Here is a 26,542-nt window from a genome sequence, read left to right on the forward strand (position 1 = left end):
TGGTAAACAGAGGATTAGGGGGTGTCTGCAGAACGGAGCCTACAACCAACAGAGATTCTCTCCTCTGTATCAATTCCCAGAGGCTGCTCAGAGAGCAGAGAGGAGCAAGTCATTCTCTTTCAGGAAAAAAGCAGTAAAGCAAGCTACAAAGAAAAATATCAAAATATCTAAATTGGGTATACGGAATTGAGAATTTTTAGAATTTAAAAAATCCTAGAAAAGAGACAACCACCAAATTAATTGTTCCAAAATGTTTAATACAACCATATCAGATGTAGAGCCCACATGAAGCTCTATTATTCTATCATGAAGATTTATTTTTTCATGTCAATTTAGACCTTTCTTTGTTGTTTAAAAAATATTTTAATTTTATTGGAGTATAGTTAGAATAGACCTTTCTTTGAATTAGTGATGAGCCAAGTACAATATTTGTTTTTAGTATAAAATGGCAATGCTATGGTTAACTACTTTTAATGATAAGAATACATTGGTATAATTCTTTTCAGATTATGGAGACTTTCACACACATTGTATATTATCTCACTTAATCCTCACCATATCTCTGTGATTGTACATGGTTGATATGATTCAGCCCATTTTCCAGACAAGGAATCTGAGACTCACAGATTTGCTGCAGATGCAGACCCAGAAATGCCACTCCAACTTTCAGACACCAAATCTTCTGTTCTAACCTAGCATCGCAGTGAGAAGGCCTCATTTTGGTACTTAATACCCAGTACTCTTAAATTTAAGTGAACTTATAATTTCCCAGTTAGATTTTACTCTGAGCTTTCCCTCCCTCCACCAATCAAGTCCGTGGCACATTCTTATTTTATTTTTTTAAGTATCAAGGTCATGTTGGCTAAAAATGAGTTTTTTTCCATGCTAAAAACTGGTCATCTGGACACTTGAAAACTGCAGAGATTCCCTGTTTGCCACACAGATCTTAATCAGAATAAATAAATAAAGGTCCATAGTTGGACCAGATTGGACCTGAAAAATTATATTTGAATGCCTTTGGGCTGCGCATATCTTTCTAGTTCGTCAGCACAATTGTGCTTATTTCTAAGCTTAGAAAAAACCCTTTTTTTTTTTTTTCCACCAGCCAAATAACTATTTATGAGTGCCTGAGATGGGCAAGGGACTTCTCTGGGAATATTAAGTGTCTTTATTATCTGGCTGCTATATCTCCAAAATTTTGTTCCACTAAAGTTGAAGGGCCTTAAGTAAGTTTTGAGAACTTTATTTACTCATCTCTTACACTACTCTCACTAGGATTCTAGAGCAAGTACAGGTAAATCCTCAGTCTCCTTTTAATTTGACACCGTGATCTTCTACTGGGCTGTATTTTAAAGTCGACTCCGAGGGCAATGCTGATTTTCCTTTGCCATCTTTCACCTTGTTGCTACTATTGTTATTATTGTTCATTTTACTTGATCTGTTTGGAATTGGAAGCAGTTTTGAACTAATGCACCCATTTCCTCCACTCCAGACATGTAGAACCAACTCGGAAGATGAAAGAATGTCTAAGATTTGCCATTTTCCTAGGAGGAGGTCTGGAAGTTCCACCAGAAATTATACTTTCGTATATAGACTCTCAAAGTTTTTTTCTACACACAAATGCAAATATACATCTTTATAGATACATATTTACATATGCTTAGGTATTAATATACACATTCACAGTCACACACATGCGCACACAATTGAGGTTACTTTACATTAGAGGCAAATATGCAAGAATACCCGCAAACTATTTAAGGTTGAGTACGAGCATTCAGTGTATGAGATTGTTATTTCAAGGTCAAACTGTAGCCCTAGTTTTTCCGTGTATCCTGCTTGCCTAGCCTACCACGATCCCTCTTGTCTTCTAAACTGATTGCTTTACCTCTTATCAATTTTTACATATTCTGTTTCATGGTGTTTATTCTCACTTGATTGTTAAATTTTCGTTTAATTGCCTTATGTGTACTGCATCAGTCTTGTCTTCCAATGTGATTTGTAATCTTCTTTGGGGGGTGGGGAGTAGGGGGTGGAGGAGGGAGCAGAATAGCATACTTTGCTTTTGCCTTTTTTTTTTTTCCCCTAAAGTCCAGCACAGTCTCTTGTAGAGAAAGGAAATTCTTTAAAAAAGAGTTGGATAGTGATTCATTTTCCGTCTCTGCTTTCTTGGGATTGTTCAGTAGGACATTTAGAACAGAGAATCTGAGACTTCTCATATTGGACTAATCTGAGATAAAATCAACATCCAAGTTAAAGAGGATATCCATCATTTTCTTGAATACTTTGGTTTATGAGGAACTCAGCATTATCATATCAACCCATTTTGAACAACTGTGTTTTAAAAATATATACATATATATTCTAAATCAAACTAAAATCAGTCTCCTTATAATCACCGCCCCCCCCCCCCCCCCCCCCGCCAAGACCTAGTTCCTACTTCTATCCACTGGACAAAAATGAAAAAAAAAATCCATCAAATATTATCATTTTTCCAAGCTTGCTAGCCCCAGTTTACCATCCTGACTGCTCACTTTTGAACCACCTCTTATCTTTCCCTCTTTTCGTAATTTATCCTCTTATCTTGTGGTACCAGGAACTAAAACTAACATACACCTAGAGTCTCACAAATTCAAAGAATAGCAAGACTCTTTCTAAATACTCTACCTCTATGAATCTAAACTTGCGTACGTTTTTATTTGCGTTCATATAATAAAACAGGTCATTGGTTCCACTGAAAGTCCTGAATACCCAATACTCATTTCTATATTTGCTTTTATTAAGGTCTATCTCCCCAATTTTGAATATGTGTGTGTGTGTGAGAGAGTGAGTAAATATGACTTGATTCTAAGGTCAATTAACTTTTTCCTACTAGTTCACCGTATTAGTTGATGGGAGAAGAAGTTTGGAGGGGAAATGTATTGTTATACAGAAGGAGGGAAAGTCATCAATGTTCTCTGGCGGAAATAAAAGGAATATATTTGGTTAAATAATACAGGTCATGTAGATCTTGTAGAAAGAAAGAAATGAAACCAGAAGAGAAAACAGGCAGACCTGTGAGACGGTTTCCATTCTTTTGACTGTAAGAGTGAGGAAAGCCAAGAAGATAATAGGAATTTGGCTATCTAGAGTTGAAGTCTCAATGGAGGCTGAAATAGCACATTCTTTGCTCTTTGTAGGATGGCATCATTTATAATTTTCTTCTTAGGCAATATCTTAAGGAAATCTCTGTACTCTAAGAATACCATTCTAGGGCTTTTTCTAAGGACATACTCAGAAATTGGGAAATCAAAATCGTATTACTAGAATTGTTTCCTTACAGTTATATATAATATCCTTAAAACAAACCAGGCAAGTGGCTCTGGGTTTGAGTCCTCATTCTACTGCTTATTAGCTCTTTGAACTGTGATATTGCTCAACTTCTTTGAACTTCAGCTTCTTCATGCAGAAAATGTAGGTATCGACTCCCAACTCATAGAATTATGAAGAAGATTAAGTGAAATGATTTGTACAAACAAGTTAATACAGCAACTAAGACACAGCTAGAAGGTACTGAGGGCTAATTTTGAAGCCATGTCTTCTAGCTCTTTCTTGCTTGCTTTCTTGCTTGCTATTTCTATCTCTATGGTATCTTCCTGACTGATGAAAGCTGTTCTTCCAACTGACTTCAGAGGTAGAAGGTTATTTTATTTTATCTTGTCTTTAAATTTCAGTCTGCCTTAGCTGGCTGCATCCCAGATATTGATCATGTTGAACAGCCTTTCTGTAGGTGTTAAAACCCTGTGCTTAAATCCATTCCTCAATTATCCGAGAAGAATCACTCTAGAAAGAGAAATCCATTCTTCAGGCCCTATTATCAAAACACAGATGCTAATCAATATTAGATTATTTGAATCCATTCTTAAATAGGCTACATTTGTCTCATACAGCATTGTATTTTAAGAATTATTGAGTCAGAGATGCCTGTTAGTAGACAACCATCCCAAAGAACAAAAAAGGTCATTTTAATTTTTAATTTTATACTTAAAAAAAATGGCTCAGGGGTGGTTGAAAAGAAATCACAGTGAGGCTCTGTGGTACTTTGTTTCTGAACGGATTCTTCTTTTGTTTTCCAATCATTAAAAGAAAACCTGACAATAGTAATGATAAACCTAAGTAAATACCTGGTTTTCCTTTCCTGACTTCTTGGTGGCTAAAGCAAAGAAACCCCATCCTGGTGTGCTGCCACTGTTTACATTTCTGTCCCCTTTGAAGCAGAGCAATGCATAAAGAGGTTTATCCACTGCGGCTCCATCTCTGAAGGGATGGGAGCGCAAGTTCCTTTAGAAAAACATACATGGTACCCTCACAAACTGTGCCTCTCTCCTCCAAGTCAGGCTGGCCTGCCTCTGTGACATTTCAATTCTCTAAAGTGGCTTGGGCTGGGAACATTTCTGTGGCCTTGGAGATAATAACATTTTCCTAGCTTGTAAATATGGATGGTGAATAATGACTGTGAGTAAGACATGTTTACCAAGGAAATCAGACAAGAGCCACACAGAGTTAACTTGTTTTGATTTCAGTCCTCGACGTAGCTAGAGCAACTATTAGGAATATTTTTGTTAAAATGGTTCTGAAAGTACATTACAAGTTTAACTGTAAGTCAAAAGTTGAATTTCGGTTCTGATTCACTTTTTTCATTCTAAAAAAAATTATCTTCTGGTTTTAATGGGAGGAGATGCTAAACAGCTTGATGAGGAGGACAGAAGTCGTTATTAGTTTACCCTTTCAAAAGGTTTTTATTTGGGACTAATTTTAGATTTACAGAAGAGCTGTAAAGGAAGCATACGAAAGTTCCCAGGTACTCTTCACTCAGTTTCCTCCAATGTTAACACTGTATATAACTACAGTATATTTATCAAAATCTTCGTTTACTTTTAAATGACATTTTGACCTAATCGCATGAAAAGGAAGATACCTGACTCTGACAGTAGTCAAAGAAACTGAAGTTTAATAAGAACCAGCATTTTCAAATTATTTATTTATTTTTTAGCTGACCAGAAGTTTTATCTGGGAAAAGAAACAGGAGTCACAACCTTAATCTTAAGTGACACGGTAATATCCCAGTTGTCTAAAGTGGCTTGGCTTGGGAACATTTCTGTAGCCTTTGAGATGGGATTCTGGATGTTCCAATAGGACCATATATAGGCCTCCAAACTGTAGGGTCCCATGCTGATGAGATGGTAGATATACACCCATTTTAAAATGATGTCCAAGAAAGATAGCATAGACTATAAACTCAAATAGCTTGTGAGTCAAATTGCAGCTCCTTCCGGTCTTCATAGCGCCTCCAATAGATACTATCCCAAACTCTTTAGTCCATCTTTGACTCCCTGGTTAGGGGTCAGTGTGCCTGTGCTAGCATGATAAGTCTGCCTTTTCCCCTCCCTCACTGAGATGTGATCTGTACCATGAGCTGCCATTCATCCTTCAAAGCCCTGTGAGACCTCACCTCTCTGAAGCTTTCCCTGACCTTTCACTGTCTCCCCTGTCCTGTGTATGTATCCTGCCCAAACTCTATCATTGCAAATATATTGAACTTTAATTACTGTAATTACTTGCTTGCATGTTCACCTTCCTCACTAAATTTGAAAACTTTTCAAGAAATGAACCATGTCTTATTTATCTCTGTAACCTTGGATTTACCTCACTACATGGAATATAGTAGGCACTCAACAAATGAATAAATTTGAAGTTATCCTAATACTAATGGTGAATAAGCTAAGTTTCTCCTTAAATTTTTAAGCTTCATCTGGAATGAAGACATTCCAGGTAGAAATCTTTAAATCAATGTTTCTCAAAGTGTAGTTCATAGACTACCTATGTAAGGATCATTTGGGAGATTGTTAAAAGGCCTTAACAGAGACGCATCAGATCTGAATCCCTGGGGAATGCAACCTAGAGCTATGCCTTTAAAGAAGATCTGATGTGCACTGATGCTTGGAAACCACTGCCTTGGAGGAAGAGTTCCATTAGTCCATCAGCTTTGTTATTTCCATCTCTTTTCATAGAGAATTTTGAAGTGAGTCTAATCAATGGTGTGACAGTAAATTAAATGAAATAACAACACATTAGTTTCAAGAAAAGGAGACCTCTTGTTGGTTTAGTGTAACGGATACTATGACGAAGCTTCAAACTGAATTCTGAGATACGTGCAAGCTAGAGCAAAAAAGAAAATAAAGTACATAGCTCTCGCTACAGGAAGGAGTGCAAAATGGTCTCAAGAGAGACCATTGTTTTCTTCCCACGCACTAAATTTTTTTTTTTTTTTTTTTTGCGGTACGCGGGCCTCTCACTGTTGTGGCCTCTCCCATTGTGGAGCACAGGCTCCGGACGCGCAGGCTCAGCAGCCATGGCTCACGGGCCCAGCTGCTCCTGCGGCATGTGGGATCCTCCCGGACTGGGGCACGAACCCGTGTCCCCTGCATCGGCAGGTGGACTCTCAACCACTGCGCCACCAGGGAAGCCCACATTTTCTTTTCTTAAAAGCGATTAAAGAGGACCTAACTGTTCTTCACCTTGAAGTATTATATGTTCAGTGCATAATCATTATATAACACTTTTTTGTCCTTAGAGAACTTTACTGACAACTCTTCAACTAAAGGACCACTTTACCATTGTTTCTCAAAAGCACTACAGAACTTTCTAGATGAGAATGCAGCATAATCTCCCCTAAAGTTGAAATCAATGGGTCAAACCCTTCTTTTAGAGCATGCACCCTATTAATCATGCAGATTTAATTTTCCCCATGATAGCCCCCCGGGTTATCGAAGGTTTATGCCTGTTTCTTTTCTTTGGTTTTTAAATGCACAGTGTACTCATGACAGCAAATCAAAGCTGTTAGTGGCATCAGGCAGGTAGAATTGATGCCGGGAACAGGGCCACTGCAAATTTTATTAAGACTGCAATCACTGAGAGCACAGCACACGTTGGGGGTTTAAATACCTCTCTCTGTGGCATTTGTCATATTAAGAGCTGCAGCATAAACAAAGGAAAAAGCAAATCAAATGTATGTAAACATTTCTAGATGCAGTAAGGAAGTCTGATCTCTAGGAAAGAAGACAGCCAGAAGTCTAACATTTTTGAAAACAGTCCCGATCTCTTAGAGTTAGATCTCTTGCCATTTGCCTCTGGGACATCCTATGTGTGTATCTGTTTGGGTCTTTTAGAGTTCTACTTATCTTATATACTGCGTATGTTTGCCAAAAGTCTTCAACAACAACAACAAAAGCCTCCAATAGACCAGGTCATCCCTAAGGATACATGGTGAAGCTTTTCAGATTGCAGAGAAAGGGGCTGACAGCAATAAAGTGCCCTGTTCAGTGTTGGGAAACTCTTGCCCTGGAGCCGATCAAGTTTGCCAAATGGCTCACCTTCCCTCCTCCTCACTCCCCAAAATGCCTCTCCCAAGTGTGGAGACATGGGTCTCTTTTTGAGGCCCCCTGCAAATAAGGAGTTGTTTAAACGTTAGAGGAGCCTCTATGTAACCCTCTATAGCCCTCTGTGTAGAAGGGTTCTGTTCTCTTCTTGGTCTGCTTCTAGGGCTCTCACTTGCAACTTTATACTATGCCCAGCCACCTCTTTCCACTGGTGATCACTGACTGAGAACCCTTGGTTCTAGCTTCCCTTCTGCCTAACCTTTTCCTTAATGGCTTAAAGCTCCAAGAGGAAACAAGGCAATAATGGAAAATGCAATTAGCAGGGAGCCCGATCCATTCCAACATGCATCTGTTTTAATTTGGGTCTCAAGTATTCTACACTCAACCAGTTTCTATACACAAAGCAGGATTCGTCTGAATGTGATATTCACAGAATGTATGAGATCCGCCCTCAGCTCCAAATAAATAAATCATTTCATTAATAATTAAGGCAAAGGAGATAAGGGAAGTTTAAGGGAAATATGTAAGAATAGAAGAGAAATATAAGAAAATTAGATATTTGTAGTTTTTTTTAATGGATCCTTTCCAATGATTAAAAAACTCAGAACCATGTTCTTTCTGGCTATAAGAAGAATAATTACATTATCGTATTAGAAGTGTTTAATTTCTGTGGTGTAGTGTTTATGAAACACTTTTTAAGGGAGAATATCCCTCTCGTCAAAATTGGAAAACTAAAATAAGAATCTGGTACTTCAGAGGTCATTCAAAGCCTCCCCTGACGGCAGCCTCTCCTTGAAAACTTCAGCTCTACCACTCAGATCATCACACTCCATGGTGGTATCGCCCTGCCACTGAGTACTCTGGAGTACTGAGTACTTCGGAGTACTCAGGAGAAAACTTTTTCAATTAAAGACACATAAGAGAAACAGTAGGGATCATTCTTTGGATGCGCACATGCCTAAGGTAGAACATGAAGTAGATTGGAGAAAGAGACAACGCTGTCCCTTGACTTAGAAGAGAATTCCTTCCATAGGTCCCTGAGAAGTCACTTTGTCTCTTTTCAACCAAAACTAATGCAGCAAGTATCATTGTTCAGGGCCGGCGCGGGGAGGGGAGACTACAAAGAGTTATGCTGCTGAAAATGGTGTTTTTACCTCTGTGAGGAACTAATTAAAACAAATGATCTCAAACAGAAGGAACATTTCTAGTTAAATATAAGGAAATCTTTCTGAGCCAATATGATTGATTTATCTTTGTTTTATAACTGTATATTCATTCGCATATCTGGAGACAGCTAAGGAACCATCTTAGCTAGGGGGCAGAAGCCACAAACAAGGTATGATTGCCATTAAGCTGGGTAAGACAAACCTCAATTTCAGATATATTAAAATGCATAATAAAGAAACAAGAAGTTAGCCAATGCTTGTTGTAAGAAACCAATGACTGTGAGATTCACTCCAAATATGGTAAAATATTTAAAAATGAACATTTAGAAAATGAAATTTTCTATGCAATATGACGTACAGATTTCTCTGGCCCTCATTTATCCTGCCATGAGGGCTATCCTAAAGCCCACTGTCACAGAGGTACCCGAGAGAGGGGTTAACATTTCCAGAGGGAGAGCCTCCATCGTTGTGAGACTGACAGCTCTTTTCTGCATCCCAGGTGACTATGGAATTTGGGAAACCAGAGACTTCCCTGCCAATGGCAAATCAGTAGAGCTGTATAGTTCTCACCCAGGAGTGCTTCACTTTTCTATGTGAACTTTCTGTTAATTTACTTTGTGAGTCAATAACACCTAACCAAGTGTAGAAAATATTCATTGAGAAATCAGAACCCGTATGGAATTTTACTTTGGATCCTCCAAGCTACTACAGAATCATAAATTCCAGGTTTCTGCCCATAATCAAGAAAGAAGAGTCAAACGAGGAGAGAATTCACCAGTAGCTGCCACTCTCTGAACCTTTTCACTTCCCACTCCCTTACTTCCTCAACTTACTGTCTTTACGGGTTAATTCCCTGCCTAAGGAAATGGCAGCTTCCGTGTTCTGTTTATCATGATCCCACCACAGACGTTCTTCAGCCAATAGGCAAGAGTTGTGAATATCTAATCAAGGTAGGGATCGATTGCCTTTGACAAAACTTTTCCCATCCCTGAGTTTGTTCTAGAGCAGAATGGAGCAAGAGAGCTACAAAAATATGTAAAACCAATGAACAGAAAGGTTGATGTCACTTGATTTAAATAGTATAATATTTGGAAGAAGTCATTTTTTCCAAAGCATAAATACAAGCATTAATTCTTCCTCATTATAAAGGTCTCTTTATAAAAGTTCAGAAAGTATAAAGCTATATAAAGTATATTATGGAAGGTTACCACCCCCCCATGTAATTCTATATGCAGAGATGATGACTATTAACAATTCGGCATTTATACTCCAGTGTATAATATATAACATACTGTTCTTTAACTTACTTTTTCACTTATGAACACATTAATATTTCTAATGGGTTAATATTTCTAAAGAAATAGGATATTGCCTTGCACATGGTAAGCACTATGTAAGTATTAATTAAATCACTACTAATAAAAGCAGCAAATATATCGTGCATACTGTGTGCCAGTATTAATTCATGTAATCATTGCAGAAACCTAAGAGGTAGGTCCTATTTTTACCCCTGTTTTAGAGATGAGGAAAATGAGATTCAGAGACAGGAAACAGACCCAAGTCACATATATGGTGGAAAGTCTTAGAAATTAATACATATAGATCGATCTCATCCTTTTTAATGGTCACACGGAATTTCATCACATATTATGTCAGTCTCCTATTGATGCAAATTTAAATTATTTAAAAAACTTTACTATTATAAACAACTTTGTGATAATCTTGAGTATATACTTCTGTAAAGAATTCCCTTAGATAAATTTTTAGAAGTTAAATTATTGAGACAAATCTATACACATTTTAAAGTTTGATGGTTATTAAAAACAAAAAACATATCTACTAGGCTACACCAAATTATAAGAATAATTGCAAGTGCTGGTTTCCTACACCCTGTCAATTGTTGTTATTCTAATTGATGTTCTTTGTAAGCAATCTGTCTTTTCTTTAATAATTAACATCACCTTTTTGTCTTTGGTTCATTATGTGTTTGGTTCATTATAATGTGTCTGGGTGTGCAAATATTTCTGTATCTGCTCTTTATTTTTACTATTGGGACTTGGTGTACATCTCATACTTGATGATTTAAGTTTTCATCAATTTTGGCAAGTTCTCAGGCATCATGCTTTTGAGTATAGCTTCTCTTATATTTCTCTATTCTCTCTTTCTATAATTTATATCCTTAATTATTTCTTTTTTTATCCTTAATTATTTCTTAAATTCAATTTCATCTTTCCCGTCTCTCTGCACTGAATTCTTAATTCTGAAGAGCTAACTTCTAATGTGTGAATTATCTCTTTATCTCTAATATGCCATTACTCAACCACTGAATTTTAATTTTAACCATTATCTTTTTCATTTGTTAAAATTATATTTAATTCTTTATCGGAACTGTTTTTCTTCTTCCTAATGTATCTTACTTTTTTGTTGTTCCTCCTTTTGTGTCTTTAGTTTAAACATATTTATTTTAGAGTATCTATTATATTGTGTTGTTAATCGAATTTCCTGGGGTTTAAATCACTTTGTATATTGTGTCAGCTAATTCTCACTCAAGGCGGGTTGTTTCCTGTGGATGCGATAATTTTGTATTGTGAACTCATCCTCAGTGTGGCTTTACCTATGAAAACCCTATGTAACCTGTGTAAGGTGTTTCTTTTTTCAGCATTTTTGTTGTTAAATTTTTGACCAGGGACTAATTTTTAAAATTTTTCTTTTAAAGTATGGTTTATTTACAATATTGTATTAGTTTCAGGTGTACAGCAAAATGATTCAGGTTTTGTTCAGATTATATTTCATTACAGGTTATTACAAGATATTGAATATAATTCCCTGTGCTATACAGTGAATCCTTGTTCCTTATCTATTTTATGTATTTTTTTGTATCTGTTAATCCCATATTCCTAATTTGTCCCTCCCTCTCTCCCTCTCCTTTTTGGTAACCATAAGTTTGTTTTCTGTGTCTGCGAATCTGTTTCTGTTGTGTATGTAGATTGATTTGTATTATTTTTTAGATTCCACATATGTCTTTGCACATATTTGTCTTTCTTTGAATGATTTACTTCACTAAGTATAATATCATCTAGGCCCATGCATGTTGCTGCAAATGACAATATTTCACTTTTTTTATAGCCAGGTAATGTTCCGTTCTATATATACCACATCTTCTTAAGCCAGTCATTTGTTTGTGGGCACTTGGGTTGTTTCCATGTCTTGGCTATTGTAAATAGTGCTGCATTGGGGTGCATGCATCTTTTTGAATTCGAGTTTTCATTTTTTCTGGATATATGCCCAGGAATGGGATTGCTGGATCATATGGTAGCTCTATTTTTAGTTTTTTAAGGAACCTTCGTACTGTCTTCCATAGTGGCTGTATCAATTTACATTCCCACCAACAGTGTAGGAGGGCTCCCTTTTCTCCACACCCTCTCTAATTTATTATTTGTAGACTTTCTGATAATATACATTCTGACCAGTATGAAGTGATACCTCATTTTGGTTTTGATTTGCATTTCTCTATTGATTAGCAATATTGAGCATCTTTTCATGTGCCTGTTGGCCATCTCTATTTCTTTTTTGGAAGACCTGGGACTAACTTTTATGTTAATTTCTCCAACTGGGGATTCCCAGACTGGCCGGCTGGCAGCATGAATTCAAAAGCAAATCTAATTGAGATACTGTCCTGAGTGTTGGCTATTCATTCATATGAAGAATGAATATTGGCTATTCTTATGAAGAGAAAGACAAGCCTCTGTGTTTCTATGCCAACGGGTAGCATTTTTCTGGCCTATCTTTTCACTTCAGTGGTTCTCAGCTTTATACAAGGGTATCAGCGCTAACTTCCACTTCACAGGGACCCAAGACCTTGACTTTTTCCCTTTAAGAGCCTTAAAACCAATCTTCTACATTATAGAAGTGGGCACTTGTCTCATTACATGGAGGACAGTGCCCAACCAGCTCATGATCTCACCGCTCTGCTTTTCCAATTCCTATTCATTCCTGACTTCTGAATATTTCCATTTTTTCCGTATGAGTTGTACAACTAACCCGGCATTTCTGGCTGTTTGTAGTGGGAAGATTTTCATATTATCTTGTTGGCCGTGTTGCTGGAGTTCTAAGTGTGTAATCCCGGGTTTGTGTATTTAGTACCTAAAGATTCCATGAGTCATCATTTCAAGCATTCTCTTCCAATATTCACAAATCCTTTGCCCTCTTTTCTTTCCTGGCAAAACTCCAATGCTTATATCTGGCCTTTGGATTTGGCTTTCTACATATTCCAACTTACACCTGTACTGCTGAGCAACCCTGCAGGAAAACCTGCAATGAAGCAAATTGATGCCACTCTGTATTCATAGTCCTGTTCTCTGCTAAAATCTGAATGTTCCCCAGCAAGCCTAGTTTCCCTGTGAGTCATCTCCCCCATTCCCCACAGCTATTTTAAAACCTTTCCACTCTCCTCATCCCGCTGCCCCCCTTTACAGAAGTATTTTCAGAAGATAACCTTACTTCCTACTTCCGAGAGGAAATAGAGCCCATCAGAACAGAGCTTTCTCAAATTCCATCTGCCCAACTTATGAACTCATTTACACTGGCATACACCTCTTTTCTCCTTCTTCCTATTATGAGGAAGGAAGTTTCTTCTTCCTGTCTGAGTAATCATATAATTGACCACTGAAGCTGAGATATTTTTGAAAGTAAAAGAAGGACTCTATTAATAATTATTCCAGGACAACAGGTGTAAACCAGAACTATCCTGGGCAAACTGGGACATGCGGTCACCCCCTATATAAAGTTTATTGCTGAATACATCTGTTTTGCCTTCCCAAGCACCACAGTCCCTTGAACATTCCACCTCTCTCCTGTATATTCAAATTTTCCTTCTCTCTGGGTTCCTTCTCGTTAATATTTTAACACTGTCCATGTTTTTTCTTAAACATTTCAATCTTTTAAAAAGAGAAATCATGCAAAACCACGCTTCCTATGTGCCAAAGATGCCTCCAACTACTGCTAACTTTTTTGACTCATCCCTTTTCTCTGCCAAATTTATTGAAAAAAATTGTCAGCATACACTGTCTCTCTTTTTTTCAGTTCCTGTTCTCCTTCATTCACAGAATTCTGGCTTCTTCCCCATCCCCATTCTGACATCACTCTTGACAATGTCACACATGATTCTCTCATTTTTTAATAGAACAGACAGTATTCAGTGTTACCCCATTTCTTAGGTGCCTCCATCTGTGCAGCCTTGAGTGAATTAGTTATCCTCTGTGTTCCTCGGTTTCCTAAAATGGTACAATTATAGGCCGTTCCTCAGTGACTGTTCGTGAAAATTAAAATAAAATAATACATGTAAAGCATTTAGGATTTTAAAATGTTAGCCATCCCGTTGCTCGTCCTTTTCGAAAAACATCCATGTTTGGTCATGGTTGAGTTAGACGGTCCCATCAGTAATTTTGCATGCCACTGTTTGAATCTTTTAAGGCAAGGCGTCAGGGTAGAATATCTTTACATTGCCATTCCAGAGACCCGGCGGCCTGAGGATGGCAATCTAGAAAGGGAGCTAGCTTTACTTCTGTGTCCAAGGGTGTTTCTTTCATGTTTGTTATGGCTGCTAGGATTTAGCAAACACACTGTACTAAATCCATAACCTGGCATGCTTAACCTCATTAGAAGCTCACAATGGCAGACAAACCATATCTTTCCCTGACATATCTATTTGCCCTCAATGTAGCCCCACATCAACTAGCACTTACAGGGCTCTCATTCTGATATGCTCAAACTAATTTGCAGAGTTACCGATATAATACATAGCAAATGCTCATCTGTCCTAACTGACCATGGCCAGCTTCATCTTTAGCCCTCACCATTGCCAAGACAGCAGGCATTTGAAGGCACGTTGGGATTCTTCCAGTGACTTCTTAGTTGCTTTTTCACATGCTCTGAGTTGTTGGTTGAATTGGCCCTTCCTTTAAAATAGGTCATGTTTGCATTATATCTTGTGGACATGCCTCCACTATTTCTTTAGGTGGAAGCCAATTTTTCAGAGCTTCAATAGCCAAAGCAGATTTTCTGCAAAATTTATCTTCTAATAGTAATAATTATAGTTGATACCATTTACTAAATGCATATTATATACCAGCAGCTGTGCTAAGCATGTCACATATTTTCGTGTCTATTGACTAATAAGGATTAAAATGGAGTAGAAATAGACATGTGTGCTAAAATGAGCATCTTAACCTACTGGTAGAGTAATTTTAAATGATATTATGAGCTCTCAGTACTAGCAAGTTTAATAAAATCTCTAGCATATATTAATTACTAACACAATGAACATGATCGTTTCAGTGTTTGGAAGAAAGGAGAGTGTTCAGTTTTACTGATAGGCATGATACAAAACTAAATGGCAAGGCAAGACCAAACTGTGTAATTGAACTCCAACTAATGAGATCTGTGATAATTTTCTCTAGGCCAAAGCTAAACCAAATGGTTTCAATATCTTTGAAGACAGTAACCTAAACAATCAGTATTTGATGTTATAATGCAGTGGGCTCATATTTCATACCTTGAAGAGGGAAATATTTATGATATTGTACACAAATGGATAACATTGGTTCTGTATCCCTCCACATATAGGTCAAGGAAACACTGGATCTAGGCAGACATTCACTGTGTCTGAAAGTGGGACTGAGTGTGTTTGTATGTTTATTTAATTTTCACTCCATAAGTTACATCAGCTGGTTTTTGCATTCTGAGCTTTAAATAGCACTGATAATTTAAAAGATATTAAATTCTAGCAGCTGTGTGAAAAATATATTCTTTTTACATCTGACAACCACTATTCCCTCCAACCTCATTCCTTTCCATGAACAGTTAATTGAAATGAGATCATCAAAGCTGTGAGAAGAAGGTCTAGCTAGGAAATAAAGATAATCTTAAAGAAGCTAATAGAAAACTGTATGATTGAGAAGGAAGAAATGTAGGAAAGGCTCGATTTTGGCCTAAGAGAAGGGTGACATCAAAGTAAGCTATGGGGAAGCTGTGAAGTCTTCCCCAGCTGAACTATAATTTGTGCCAGTGTGTGATAATCACTTTATCCATCAGATAACAGAAAAGGAAGTGATAACTCCTATAGTCAACATTTACTGAGTTTTACAAAGCGTCAGACACTCTGCTAAATACTACCAGTAATTTATCTCATTGAATACCCACAACAAACCCCACTTTGCAGATAAGAAAACTGAGAGCCAGAGAGGTTAATTCTAAGGCCTGTAACAGGAGGAGCTGGGAAGAGTTTTGTACTCAGTTTACTCACCTCGTATAGGCATGCTGGTAGTTTCTATTTTTAAGCAAAATATGTTATAATTTTAGGTCAAGAAGGAGCTGAGGACCAAATGGATAGAATCCCTAGCTCGATCTGGATTCTGATTTCTCAGTGAAGATATTTCACAACCAGTTGTTGGATTAATTGACTTAAAGGAACACTTTAAAAAACGGAAAATATTTTGACAATGTAACTCATAGAAGTAGGACCGTTTGGGGTTATACATTTTGAGCCAGTATTATATTTTTCTCAACCCTTTGTGACAATACAATTGGAAAGAAGTTACTTTTTTTCTTTTCTTTTTGATACATTTTTAAGACACGTCTTTTATGCTGAAAAAAGATAAAATGAATATCTTCAAATTTATAAACAAGGGAGAATTGTCCAAGCCAAGAAGATGTTCTAAAATGATATCCTATTGTTTTAGTATTATAGTGACTTTAGTCGGTTTTGGTTAATTGACGGGCTATAGATGGAATATGACCTGTTATACAAAGGAACATTTTTTTTCTCGTTTCAAATGTTTGAGTGTTGACCTAACGGTCTAATATCTGGAATAAATGAGGGAAATGAACTACCTACTGCCTCTCTGTTTTGCAAGCTGAAATGCTTCACAGTAGACCGTGAGGCCCTCAGCTAGCCCTGTAATGGGAAGGAACGCAGCTCCTTACCCTCAACTTCCAGCTTCGCCAACTTGGAATATGCCGTCCCGAGGCTGTTTTTTGCCACACATCGATAATGTCCTGCATCTTCCTTTTGCACATTATGAATCCTTAAACTTCCGGATTCAAGAACCGCAGTGCGGGAGTTTTCCTGCCAGGGACAGGGACATGAATTAAAAATGGCCATAGGTCTGTCAAGGACACATTTGCTATATTTCATCTAGTCATCACTATCACTTGTATCAAAAATATTATTTTAACATTTATTTGGCATTTATTATGGGTAACACAATAATAAATGAGATAGTATAAGATTACCAAAATTAATTTTAATAACAATGCCATAAGATATAGTTATTTTTATTTTCTTTCATTATATGAGGACCCCAAGGCTTATTGGATGTCCTACATCAACAAGCCTTATTTTAGGAGTTTCTTTGATATCTAAAAATGTCACATCCAGGTCTGTTTGATTAAAAGCATTGCTTTTAACAGCCATGCTTACTGCCTATATGGTATCCTTAGGGGAATATATATCCTTTGAAAAGTTCGAAAATTCTACAGATAATACAAAAATTGGTCTTTATAGTTAAAATGTTACATCTATCTTCTCTCTGGGGACTCTAAATTCATATAGAGCCACCCCCTGCTTTTATTGTAGAAAATATAACAAAAGGAAAGCCAGAGAATTATATAGATTACCATAAAAAATGAAAATTATTTGTTTTATTTTAAATAAAACAAAGCTAATTGATATTATGTTTTATTTCAATTAATTGACATATATCAACACCTATGTATTCCCCATGGAATACTCTGAGTACAGTAATACGAAAAACATAATGTCTTTGACCTCACTGAGTTCACAGTTCGTAGGTTATACAAGGATGGAAAGAGACGATGGTGATGCAGTATAGTAATTTATCAATAAATGTAGGTATAAGATACAAAGCAGTACAAAATAAGCGTGTGAATACTGCATTTCAAGTTTGACTACTGTATGTGATTGAGGTTGTTGTCAAGGTGGTTTGTTCACCAGTCTTGATGCTCTAACTTCACTCCAGAATGTTCTCATTCCTTTTCTTCCGAACCTTATTTCTCTCTCTCCTCCCAGAAACGATTTGTCAGGTCTAAAGCTTGGAGCTTAGTTCCATTTTTTAAATCTCATGAGTCTCAAAGATTCAATGTTGAAAAATAAATGATTCAAATACCAACCAACAAAAAAGACTGTAGCTTTGCTCTGCTTTGCCTCCTTTATCATCCTTAACACTACTGGTTCCTATCTCTTTTTTCCCCTACTCAGCCCCAACTGGAATGCCTTACAATTTGCATATATGGGAACAGAAATATTAAAGTTTGGTTAAATGTTGTACATGGAAAAAAGTTTATACTAAGTTTGTAAGTGTGCGACTGAGCTTGCAAAGGATTGTTGTATTTGACAATGTGTTGTATATACATGTTTTAACATAACAATCACTTACCCTGAGAGCACTGTCCCCCTTGATCCACGACACTGATGGTTTGGGATTGCCCATTGTAGTACATGGTAGAACTGCCTTTAATCCTTCTATTATTTTTATGTTTATGGGAGGACGAGTTATTTTAGGTTCTAAAGGGAAATGAAGGTTAAAAATTAAAAAGCAATATGGCTTTATTAAACTTAGAGTTTCTAAGTTTATGTTTAATTATAAATATACATTAAAAATATTCTTAGGCTATTATAATACAGAATTCACCAAATGCTAAGACATGTTTTTAGTGGCTATCAAACAGAAATCATTTTTGAAAATTTAGGTTATCTCTGTTTTATCTTATTTGAAAAATCAGTTCATAAAACATGTTAGGAGTTTATAATTATCATAGTATTCTGCACTTTTAAAATAGTTAATAAAAAGTTGATTAAAATAAACTGATAAGGGCTTCCCTGGTGGCGCAGTGGTTGAGAGTCCGCCTGCTGATGCAGGGGACACGGGTTCATGCCCCGGTCCAGGAGAATCCCACATGCCGCGGAGCGGCTGGGCCCGTGAGCCATGGCCGCTGAGCCTGCGTGTCCGGAGCCTCTGCTCCGCAGCAGGAGAGGCCACAACGGTGAGAGGCCCGCGTATCGCAAAAAAAAAAAATAAATAAATAAATAAAAATAAACTGATAACAATTCAACATCACGTAATTCATAGCAACAGACATGAAAACATATGAAAGTAAAGTTTTGATATAAGTTTTATTTGTATAATTCTGAGTTATGTCTACTTTTCCTTTGGTTTCCATCTTAATTTGACTATTAAGTTTGATGATTAAAAATTAGATACATTTATCCTCTAGAAAATAAATCAAATGTTACTATACTTGTAATCAGAGAAATTCTGTAATATAATTCAGAGTAACTCCACTCTGCAAAGCCAACTTGTGTATACTGTTCTGTGAAACACTCCTAAATTCATTTGTTCAGAAGAAATAGTTTATGTCAGTTAATTTTTATTCTCCAACATGGAGCTTTCAGAGGAAGACGTTATTAAATCTATTGCATAGAAGTACTGACAAGTTCAGGATGCCAGTGATTTTACTATTTGAAACACTCATAAAATAATGAAAACTACATTTATTTCCTAAGGAATCTTATGTTACAGTTACAAAGCAGAAGACTATCTTTGCAGGAGAGACTACTGAGAAATAGATGCATTTTATTTTTTTCAGGTCATGTGCCATAATCAATTTGTTACTTTGACATAGAAGAGCAGGAAATAAGGATTTTTGCCCTTCTACTTCAATTGTGTGTGTGTGTGTGTGTGTGTGTGTGTGTGTGTGTGTGTTGGAGGGACATGGTTTGGTGGTGGTTATAAGTGATATTTGCAAAGACTGCATGGTTTATTGATTTTTTTTTTTTTTTTTTTTTTTTTTTTTGCGGTACGCGGGCCTGTCACCACTGCGGCCTCTCTCATTGCGGAGCACAGGCTCCGGACACGCAGGCTCAGCGGCCATGGCTCACGGGCCCAGCCGCTCAGCGGCACGTGGGATCTTCCCGGACCGGGGCACGAACCCGTGTCCCCCGCATCGGCAGGCGGACTCTCAACCACTGCGCCACCAGGGAAGCCCTGTCTATTGATTTTTTTTTTTTTTTTTTTTTTTTTTTTTTGCGGTATGCGGGCCTCTCACCGCTGTGGCCTCTCCCGTCGCGGAGCACAGGCTCCGGACGCGCAGGCTCAGCGGCCATGGCTCACAGGCGCAGCCGCTCCACGGCATGTGGGATCTTCCCGGACCGGGGCACGAACCCGCGTCCCCTGCATTGGCAGGCGGACTCTCAACCACTGCGCCACCAGGGAAGCCCTGTCTATTGATTTTTAATCTAGCTATTTATTGCCATTTAGAGGTGGTATGACCCTGCAGTGTGGCAAAGATACAAGATAGGCTTTAAACATGTTATAGAAAACTATCAACGTTGTCACTTTGTCTGCGATCTAAAGCATACAATGCTCATTCTCATCAATGACAGTGAATACCTATGCTTAGACAATGACTAGGCGCCTCAACTGTGAGCTGAGTTGTCATACAGCTATTGGCAAAAGCTTAGCTTAGGAGTTGATACACCTGTGATATAGTCAAAGAGAGTATTATTCATTCCTTCCATTGGGCTCCCTGAACTGATCCCTATGGCAAACCTGAGTCGCAGATAATGTCTTAGGCAGAAAACCTTTGCTTAAAGCAAATAACTCCTGTCTTCTCAATGAAATAGATGTCCTTGTCATCTGTTGGTGAGAGCTCAGGAGAACCTTTGCGGGCAATTGAACATTAAGAAAACTAGGAATGAACTGAGTATTGATGTGGAGTCATGGATTCCCCACCCTAAGGGAGCATGATTCAGGGGGAGCCATGAGCACTGACTAATCAGAACTGGTCATCTTGCTGAAGTGGGATGCTGGAAGTGTCCTGCTACGCCAAGACTGAACCCTTAGTTGTTGGACCATAAGGAATCTGGGGGAGGGAACTCCCGAAGGAGGTCTGAGGGTAGTTGGAGTAGCCATGGGGGTGGGGACCTCGAGGGTCTCAGGAAACAGCTCTTTAGCAAGCAGTGTGGAAGCATTCCAAAATTTTAACAGTTGGGACGGCCACACCAGTGTATAGCCACCTGAATGGGTAAGCTTTCCTAAGGAGAGAGTGGAGAAAAGAAGAGGAGAGAAGAAAAAAAGAGGATTTAGGATAGAACCAAAATCAAGAACATTTAGTGTCAGAAAAATATAAGCAGTATTCAAAGGAAAAGTAGTACCACAAAGTAGTGAAGTACTTAAATGTACTCTTTGGAATCACACCTTCATTCTTCAGCAAAAGAGAACATCCCAACTTCCTTACTTGGTGTTCTTACTGCCCCACATGCTGAAAGAAAGCCTGCTTGTGGGTACATCCCAACCTCTTTACCCTCAGAACCCCCAGATCAGCTTCCCCATGATGTCCCACTAGCCCCACTACATACCTATTATAGTTAATCTCGGACAGCATTTATAGGTGTGACCAAACATAAAAGATTAACAGACATGTGAGAACAACCATGAACATGAAGAAAGAGAATCAAAATAAAATCAAAACTTAGCCTGAAGAAAACAGCAATAAAGCAGGTGAAAGAAGAAAATGCTTTAAAAAAGTGCATTAATAGTATCCTTAGATGAGTGAATGTTGCATCATACACATAAAGTTGGCTATGAAGAAAAGGAGCAGTCAGGGAAAAAATAATACCTAGAAATTAAAAATACGGGTTTTTAAGATCAAAGTACAGAATATAAGGTCAGAATAGCAGAATGGTCATACTGAAGACCAAATCCATGATATAGAAGGAAAAGCCAAATAAATCTCCTAGAAAGCAGAATATCAAGATAGATATGTAGGAAATATGAGGAGAAACAATTGGAGTGCAAAATAAAGACTTTCAGCCACACAAACATTCAGAAAATGCATCTCGCGTGCTCACACTGAAAAGAAGCAGCAAACCACTTCCTCCAGCAAAACAATAACAATAAAACCGAAAGATAAAAGATGTAAGAAATAGTGATAAAGTCAACAACAAAACCTCATAATAAACGTTCCGGGTGGAACTGGATTCCACCGTGCTTTGTATGGTGCCAATATGCATGTTTCTGTGATTTTTCTCATCAGTACTGTGACATCAGAGAGGAGAAAATAAAGGTTACTTCATTACAAGGTTGAGAGTTTGCAAGCAGCAGGTGCTATAGCACAGGGGGTCATGAGATTTGAGGATGCTGGTAAGGGCTGCGAGATGATGCCACACTAGGTAGGACAGAGAACAAAGTGAAGAGAGAATTGAATGAAGTGCCCATTGGGGGTCGATGGAACAGAGACTCCCCCCAATGGAGTTAAGGGCAGGAGAACATGACCATGATTGCGATCGTATGGAATGGGAGGAAGGGTGTGAGAGAGCCAGACTCTGTTCTTAGCTGAGAAGGAGACAGATGGAGTTTGTGCCTTCAGTTTGGAGGCAAATCATGAGTGTGGGAAACTAGTTTCCTCATCGGACAGAGATGGAAATAGAAATGTCCATGTTCAGGATGTGACCTACTGGGGTTTAAGATTTGAAATACAGTCCATTTCCTGGGGGTGACAAGGTCATAGATTGGGTAGACTGATAAAGAGTTAAGGCAAACATCACTGGACTTGTGAAGGTCAAGGAGCTATAGGATGAAGTGGACAGTGGCTCTGAATCATGGCTGTTGAAATCGCTTAGGATAATGGCAGGAGTAGGAATGGATAGAAATTTAATAAATCTGGAATCAAAATCTTTGAGAAATATGGGAGAGGACCTAGAAGTGAGTAGCTGACTTGATGAATAAAGTTAGAGAGAATGTCAAAATGGCAAAAGCCCTCATGAGAGGAAAGGTTTTGCACAGGAATACAAAATGTAATGGCTTAAAAGCCACCATGAAACATCAGTACATGCTAGCCTTGTTGACATGAAATGGGGAAGAAATAGCCTCCCTTTAAGCAGAAAAGTCACTCAAGTTTGAAAAGTCGCTCAAGAAAATCAAGTTTGAAACAAGGCAAAAGGGTAGGAGAAGTGTCTGCAAAGAGGTTTTAGATTAAAAGGGTGTTTGGTTGTCATGAAACTGTTTTGAAGGTATGGGGTAAAGATTCTAAAGGGAAGCTCCTGGTGAAAGATGTCAGGGTGGCGCAAATAAAGAGACATATAAAGGCATGAAAATGGGAGACGGTAGAGAACAATGAGGCTTGCCTGTAGGATGGTGGTTGATGGCAGGAGTAAGAGGTGTGGGACTGTCTCAAGGTTGTGATTTGAACTTGAACTTGTCTGGCTGCCTGAACATACAGGTATGCGGGAGGCTCTATTTACTGCCTGCTTCAAAATGTACCAAGTCAGCTTTGAAATCAATGGATGATTCTCTTTCCTACTCACTCATCTTCACTTGCAGAGCTCCACAGCTCTCGGCAGCTCCTCCCACGCCATTGTTGGCTATGCAGCAGTAAATGCCGTCATCGCTGTCTTCCACGCTCAGGATGGTGAAGAGCTGACCGTTCTCCCGAATGCTGTACCGGGTGTCAAAGAGCCTGTGGGTCGCAGAGGATTATGGCAGGTTAGGGCCCCATCTGTGATGTTTTGGCTATGATTAAATGATCACACAGATGGCTTACCAATGGAGGAAGTAGACTAAAGGTAAGAGGAAATTCGATTGAGTTCTGAATAACAGAATAAGCGTATTTGGGAATTGAAAGCTAACATTATATTCTAATCTTTCCTAGGCTCCAATAATCAGAGCAGTGTTGAGTCCTTCAAAAATAACTTCAAAAGGTGATGTCTGTTGATGAGACCAAACATAAAGTTATTTATTTAGGAAAGTATATATCATTACCCAAGATATGAGTTCTGCCCCATATTTACTGGGAAGTAGCAGCTAGATAATGAAAACACACACACACACATAAGTGCGACTAGCAGAAAGGGATAAGCAGATACTCACTACTGTATATAAAACAGATAAACAGCAAGGACCTGCTGTATAGCACAGGGAAATATATTCAATATCTTGTAATAACCTATAAGGGAAAAGAATCTGAAAAAGAGCATGTGTGTGTATGTGTGTGTGTATGTATATATGAACCGAATCTCTTTGCTGTACACCTGAAACTAATACACTGTAAATCAACTATACCTCAATTTTTAAAAAATGGGAAAAAAAAGAGTTAAATATTTATAGAAGTAACTACCACTTAACTATTTGTTCATTCATTAATCAAATGTTTGTTGAGTGCCTAACAAGTGCCAGGTACAGTGCTAGTTCCTTGGGACACATAAGTAAGCAAAAAAGGTCCAAACTGTAAAAATACAGGTTTTACATATATTATCTCACTAAATGACATGCAGTGTGAATGTTGAGAAGGAAATTAGGACGAAAGAAAGAAATTTGAGAGGAAGCGTCAACCTAAAAGTGAGTTTTATGACCAAATATCCTTTACGCTAAATCCGTATATTAGGCAGAGTAAAGCACCCCACCCCCAGCAAAGATCCATGTCTGAATCCCCAGAACCTGTGAATATGTTACCTTACAGGGCAAAAGGGATTTTGCAGATGTCAGGGATCTTAAAATAGAGTATCCTGGATTATCCAGAGGGACCCTATGTAATCATTAGGGTCCTTAAAAGATGGAAGAGGGAAGCAGGAGGATCAGAGGATGAGCTGTGATGGTGGAGGCAGAGTATGGAGTGACACAGCTGCTGGCTTTGAAAATGCAGGAAGGGGCCAAGAAGCGCAGGCAGCTCCGAGAAGCTAGGGAAGGCAAGAAATCAGACTTTCCTCTGGAGCCTCCAGAAAGCATGCAGCCCCGCCAACACCTGGATTTTCGCCCAAAGAGCCCTATTTCAGACTTCTGAACTCCGAAACTGGGAGATAGTAAATTTGTGTTGTTTCAAGCCATGAAATGCGTGGTAATTTGTTACAGTAGAAATGGGAAAAACTAACACGACATGAAAACAAAAACTGTAAAGGGAATGGAATTTTGATTTTTCTAATTCAATGGGTGGCTCCCATCACACACTGATCTTAAAGAGGAAAAAAGGGATGGAGTGATTTTTGGTCTAATGTGACTAAGGATAATATAATCACTGGGTAGTTCATTAAATCACGTCAAATAACTGAGGATAGCCATGATATTCACTCTCGTGTAGTTTTTGCTTTGTATAAGTTTTCATGGAAAATATGAATATTGGAATATCTTACAGATGTGCTTGTGGACCAAGGGTCCAGCCACTCTGTGAAATATAAACTTCCAAGATTTATAATCTGTGGTATCACTGCTGCTTAATTCAAGTACATAAATTGCTTTTAGATTGTGAGGGACACAAGTATTTATAATTTTCAAAATATAAATTGTTCTTTTTTATTGAAGTATACTTGGTTTACAATATTATATTAGTTTCAGGTGTACATAGCATAGTGAGTCAGTATTTTTACAGATTATACTCCATTAAGTTATTACAAGATAATGGCTATGATTCCCTGTGCTATACAATATATCCTTGCTGCTCATCTATTTTCTACATAATAGTATGTATCTCTTAATCCCATATACCTAATTTGCCCCTCCCCATCCCTCTCCCCCATCCCTCTCCCCTTTGGTAACCACTAGTTTGTTTTCTATGTGAATCTGTTTCTGTTTTGCATATACATTCGTTTGTATTACTTTTTAGATTTCATATGTAGGTGGTATCATACAGTATTCGTTGTTCCCCATCTGACTTATTTCACTAAGCATAATATTCTCGAAGTCCATACATGTTGCTGCAAATGGCAGAATTTCATTCTTTTTTAAGGCTAAGATTCCATTCTAAATATATACCACATCTTCTTTACCCATTCATCTGTTACAGACACATGGGTTGCTTCCATGTCTTGGCTATTGTAAATACTACTGCTATGAATTTGGGGTGCATATATCTTTTCAAATTAGTGTTGTCATTTTTTCTGGATATATACCCCAGAGTGGAATTGCTGGATCATATAATACTTTATTTTTAGCTTTCTGAGGAGCCTCCATACTGTTTTACATAGAGGCCACACCACTTACATTCCCATCAGTAGTGTACAAGGGTTTCATTTTCTGCACACCCTCTCCAACATTTGTTATTTGTAGACTTATGATAGCTGACTGGTGAGAGGTGATATCTTATTGTTGTTTTTTCTAATAATTAGTGATGTGGAGCATCTTTTTGTGTGCCTGTTGGCCATCTGTATGTCTTCTTTGGAAGGATGTCTATTCAGGCCTTTTGCCCATTTTTTGATTGGGTTGTTTGGTTTTTTTTTTGATACTGAGTTGTATGAGCTGTTTATATATTTTGGATATTAACCCCTTACTGGTCATATCATTCGCAAATATTTTCTCCCATTCTGTAGCTTGTCTTTTTGTTTTGTTGGTGTTTTCCCTTGCTGTGCAAAAGCTTTCAAGTTTAATTAGGTCCTTTTTGTTTATTTTTGCTTTTATTTCTTTTGCCTTAGGAGACAGATTCAAAAACATATTGCTATGATTTATGTCAAAGAGAAATTTTTCAGAACTGTTTTAGATTTATAGAAAAATTGGAAAGGTAGTACAGAGAATTCACATATACCCCCTACATCCAGTTTCCCACATCTTAGGTAAGTATGGTACATTTGTTACAGGTAATGAATCATCATTGATACATTATTAACTAAAGTCATAGTTTATTCAGATTTGTTTTGTTTTTACCTAATGTCTTCTTCTGTTGCATAATCTCTTCCAGGCTACTACATTTAATTTATTTGTCTCATTTCCTTAGGCTCCTTCTAGCTTTGACATTTTCTATGACTTTCCTTGCTTTGGATGACTTGACAGTTTTGAAGAGTACTGGTCAAATATTTTGTAGGATGCTCCTCTATTGGAATTTGTCATATGCTTTTATCATGATTAAATTGGGTTTATAGCTTTGGGGAGGAAGACCACAGGTAGAGTGCCATTTCGT

General features: G+C 37.8%; 1 protein-coding gene across 2 annotated transcripts in view; it reads right to left on the reverse strand.

Moving 5' to 3' along the window:
• MUSK (muscle associated receptor tyrosine kinase) overlaps positions 1 to 26,542 on the reverse strand; it is a 90,357-nt gene that overhangs the window by 44,168 nt on the left and 19,647 nt on the right. The window contains exons 3-6 of one of the 2 annotated variants that reach the window (XM_082657412.1): positions 22,968 to 23,119; positions 18,040 to 18,167; positions 16,568 to 16,709; positions 6,985 to 7,014 (exon numbers count right to left, since the gene is read on the reverse strand). In XM_082657412.1, the coding sequence (XP_082513538.1) occupies positions 6,985 to 7,014; positions 16,568 to 16,709; positions 18,040 to 18,167; positions 22,968 to 23,119 (452 nt within the window). The remainder of the gene's footprint in view (positions 1 to 6,984; positions 7,015 to 16,567; positions 16,710 to 18,039; positions 18,168 to 22,967; positions 23,120 to 26,542) is intronic. The other variant, XM_082657413.1, reaches the window with a different exon arrangement.

This window comes from Grampus griseus, assembly GCF_964374135.1.
Source record: "Grampus griseus genome assembly, chromosome: 6".
In the NCBI taxonomy this organism is placed as follows: domain Eukaryota; kingdom Metazoa; phylum Chordata; class Mammalia; order Artiodactyla; family Delphinidae; genus Grampus; species Grampus griseus.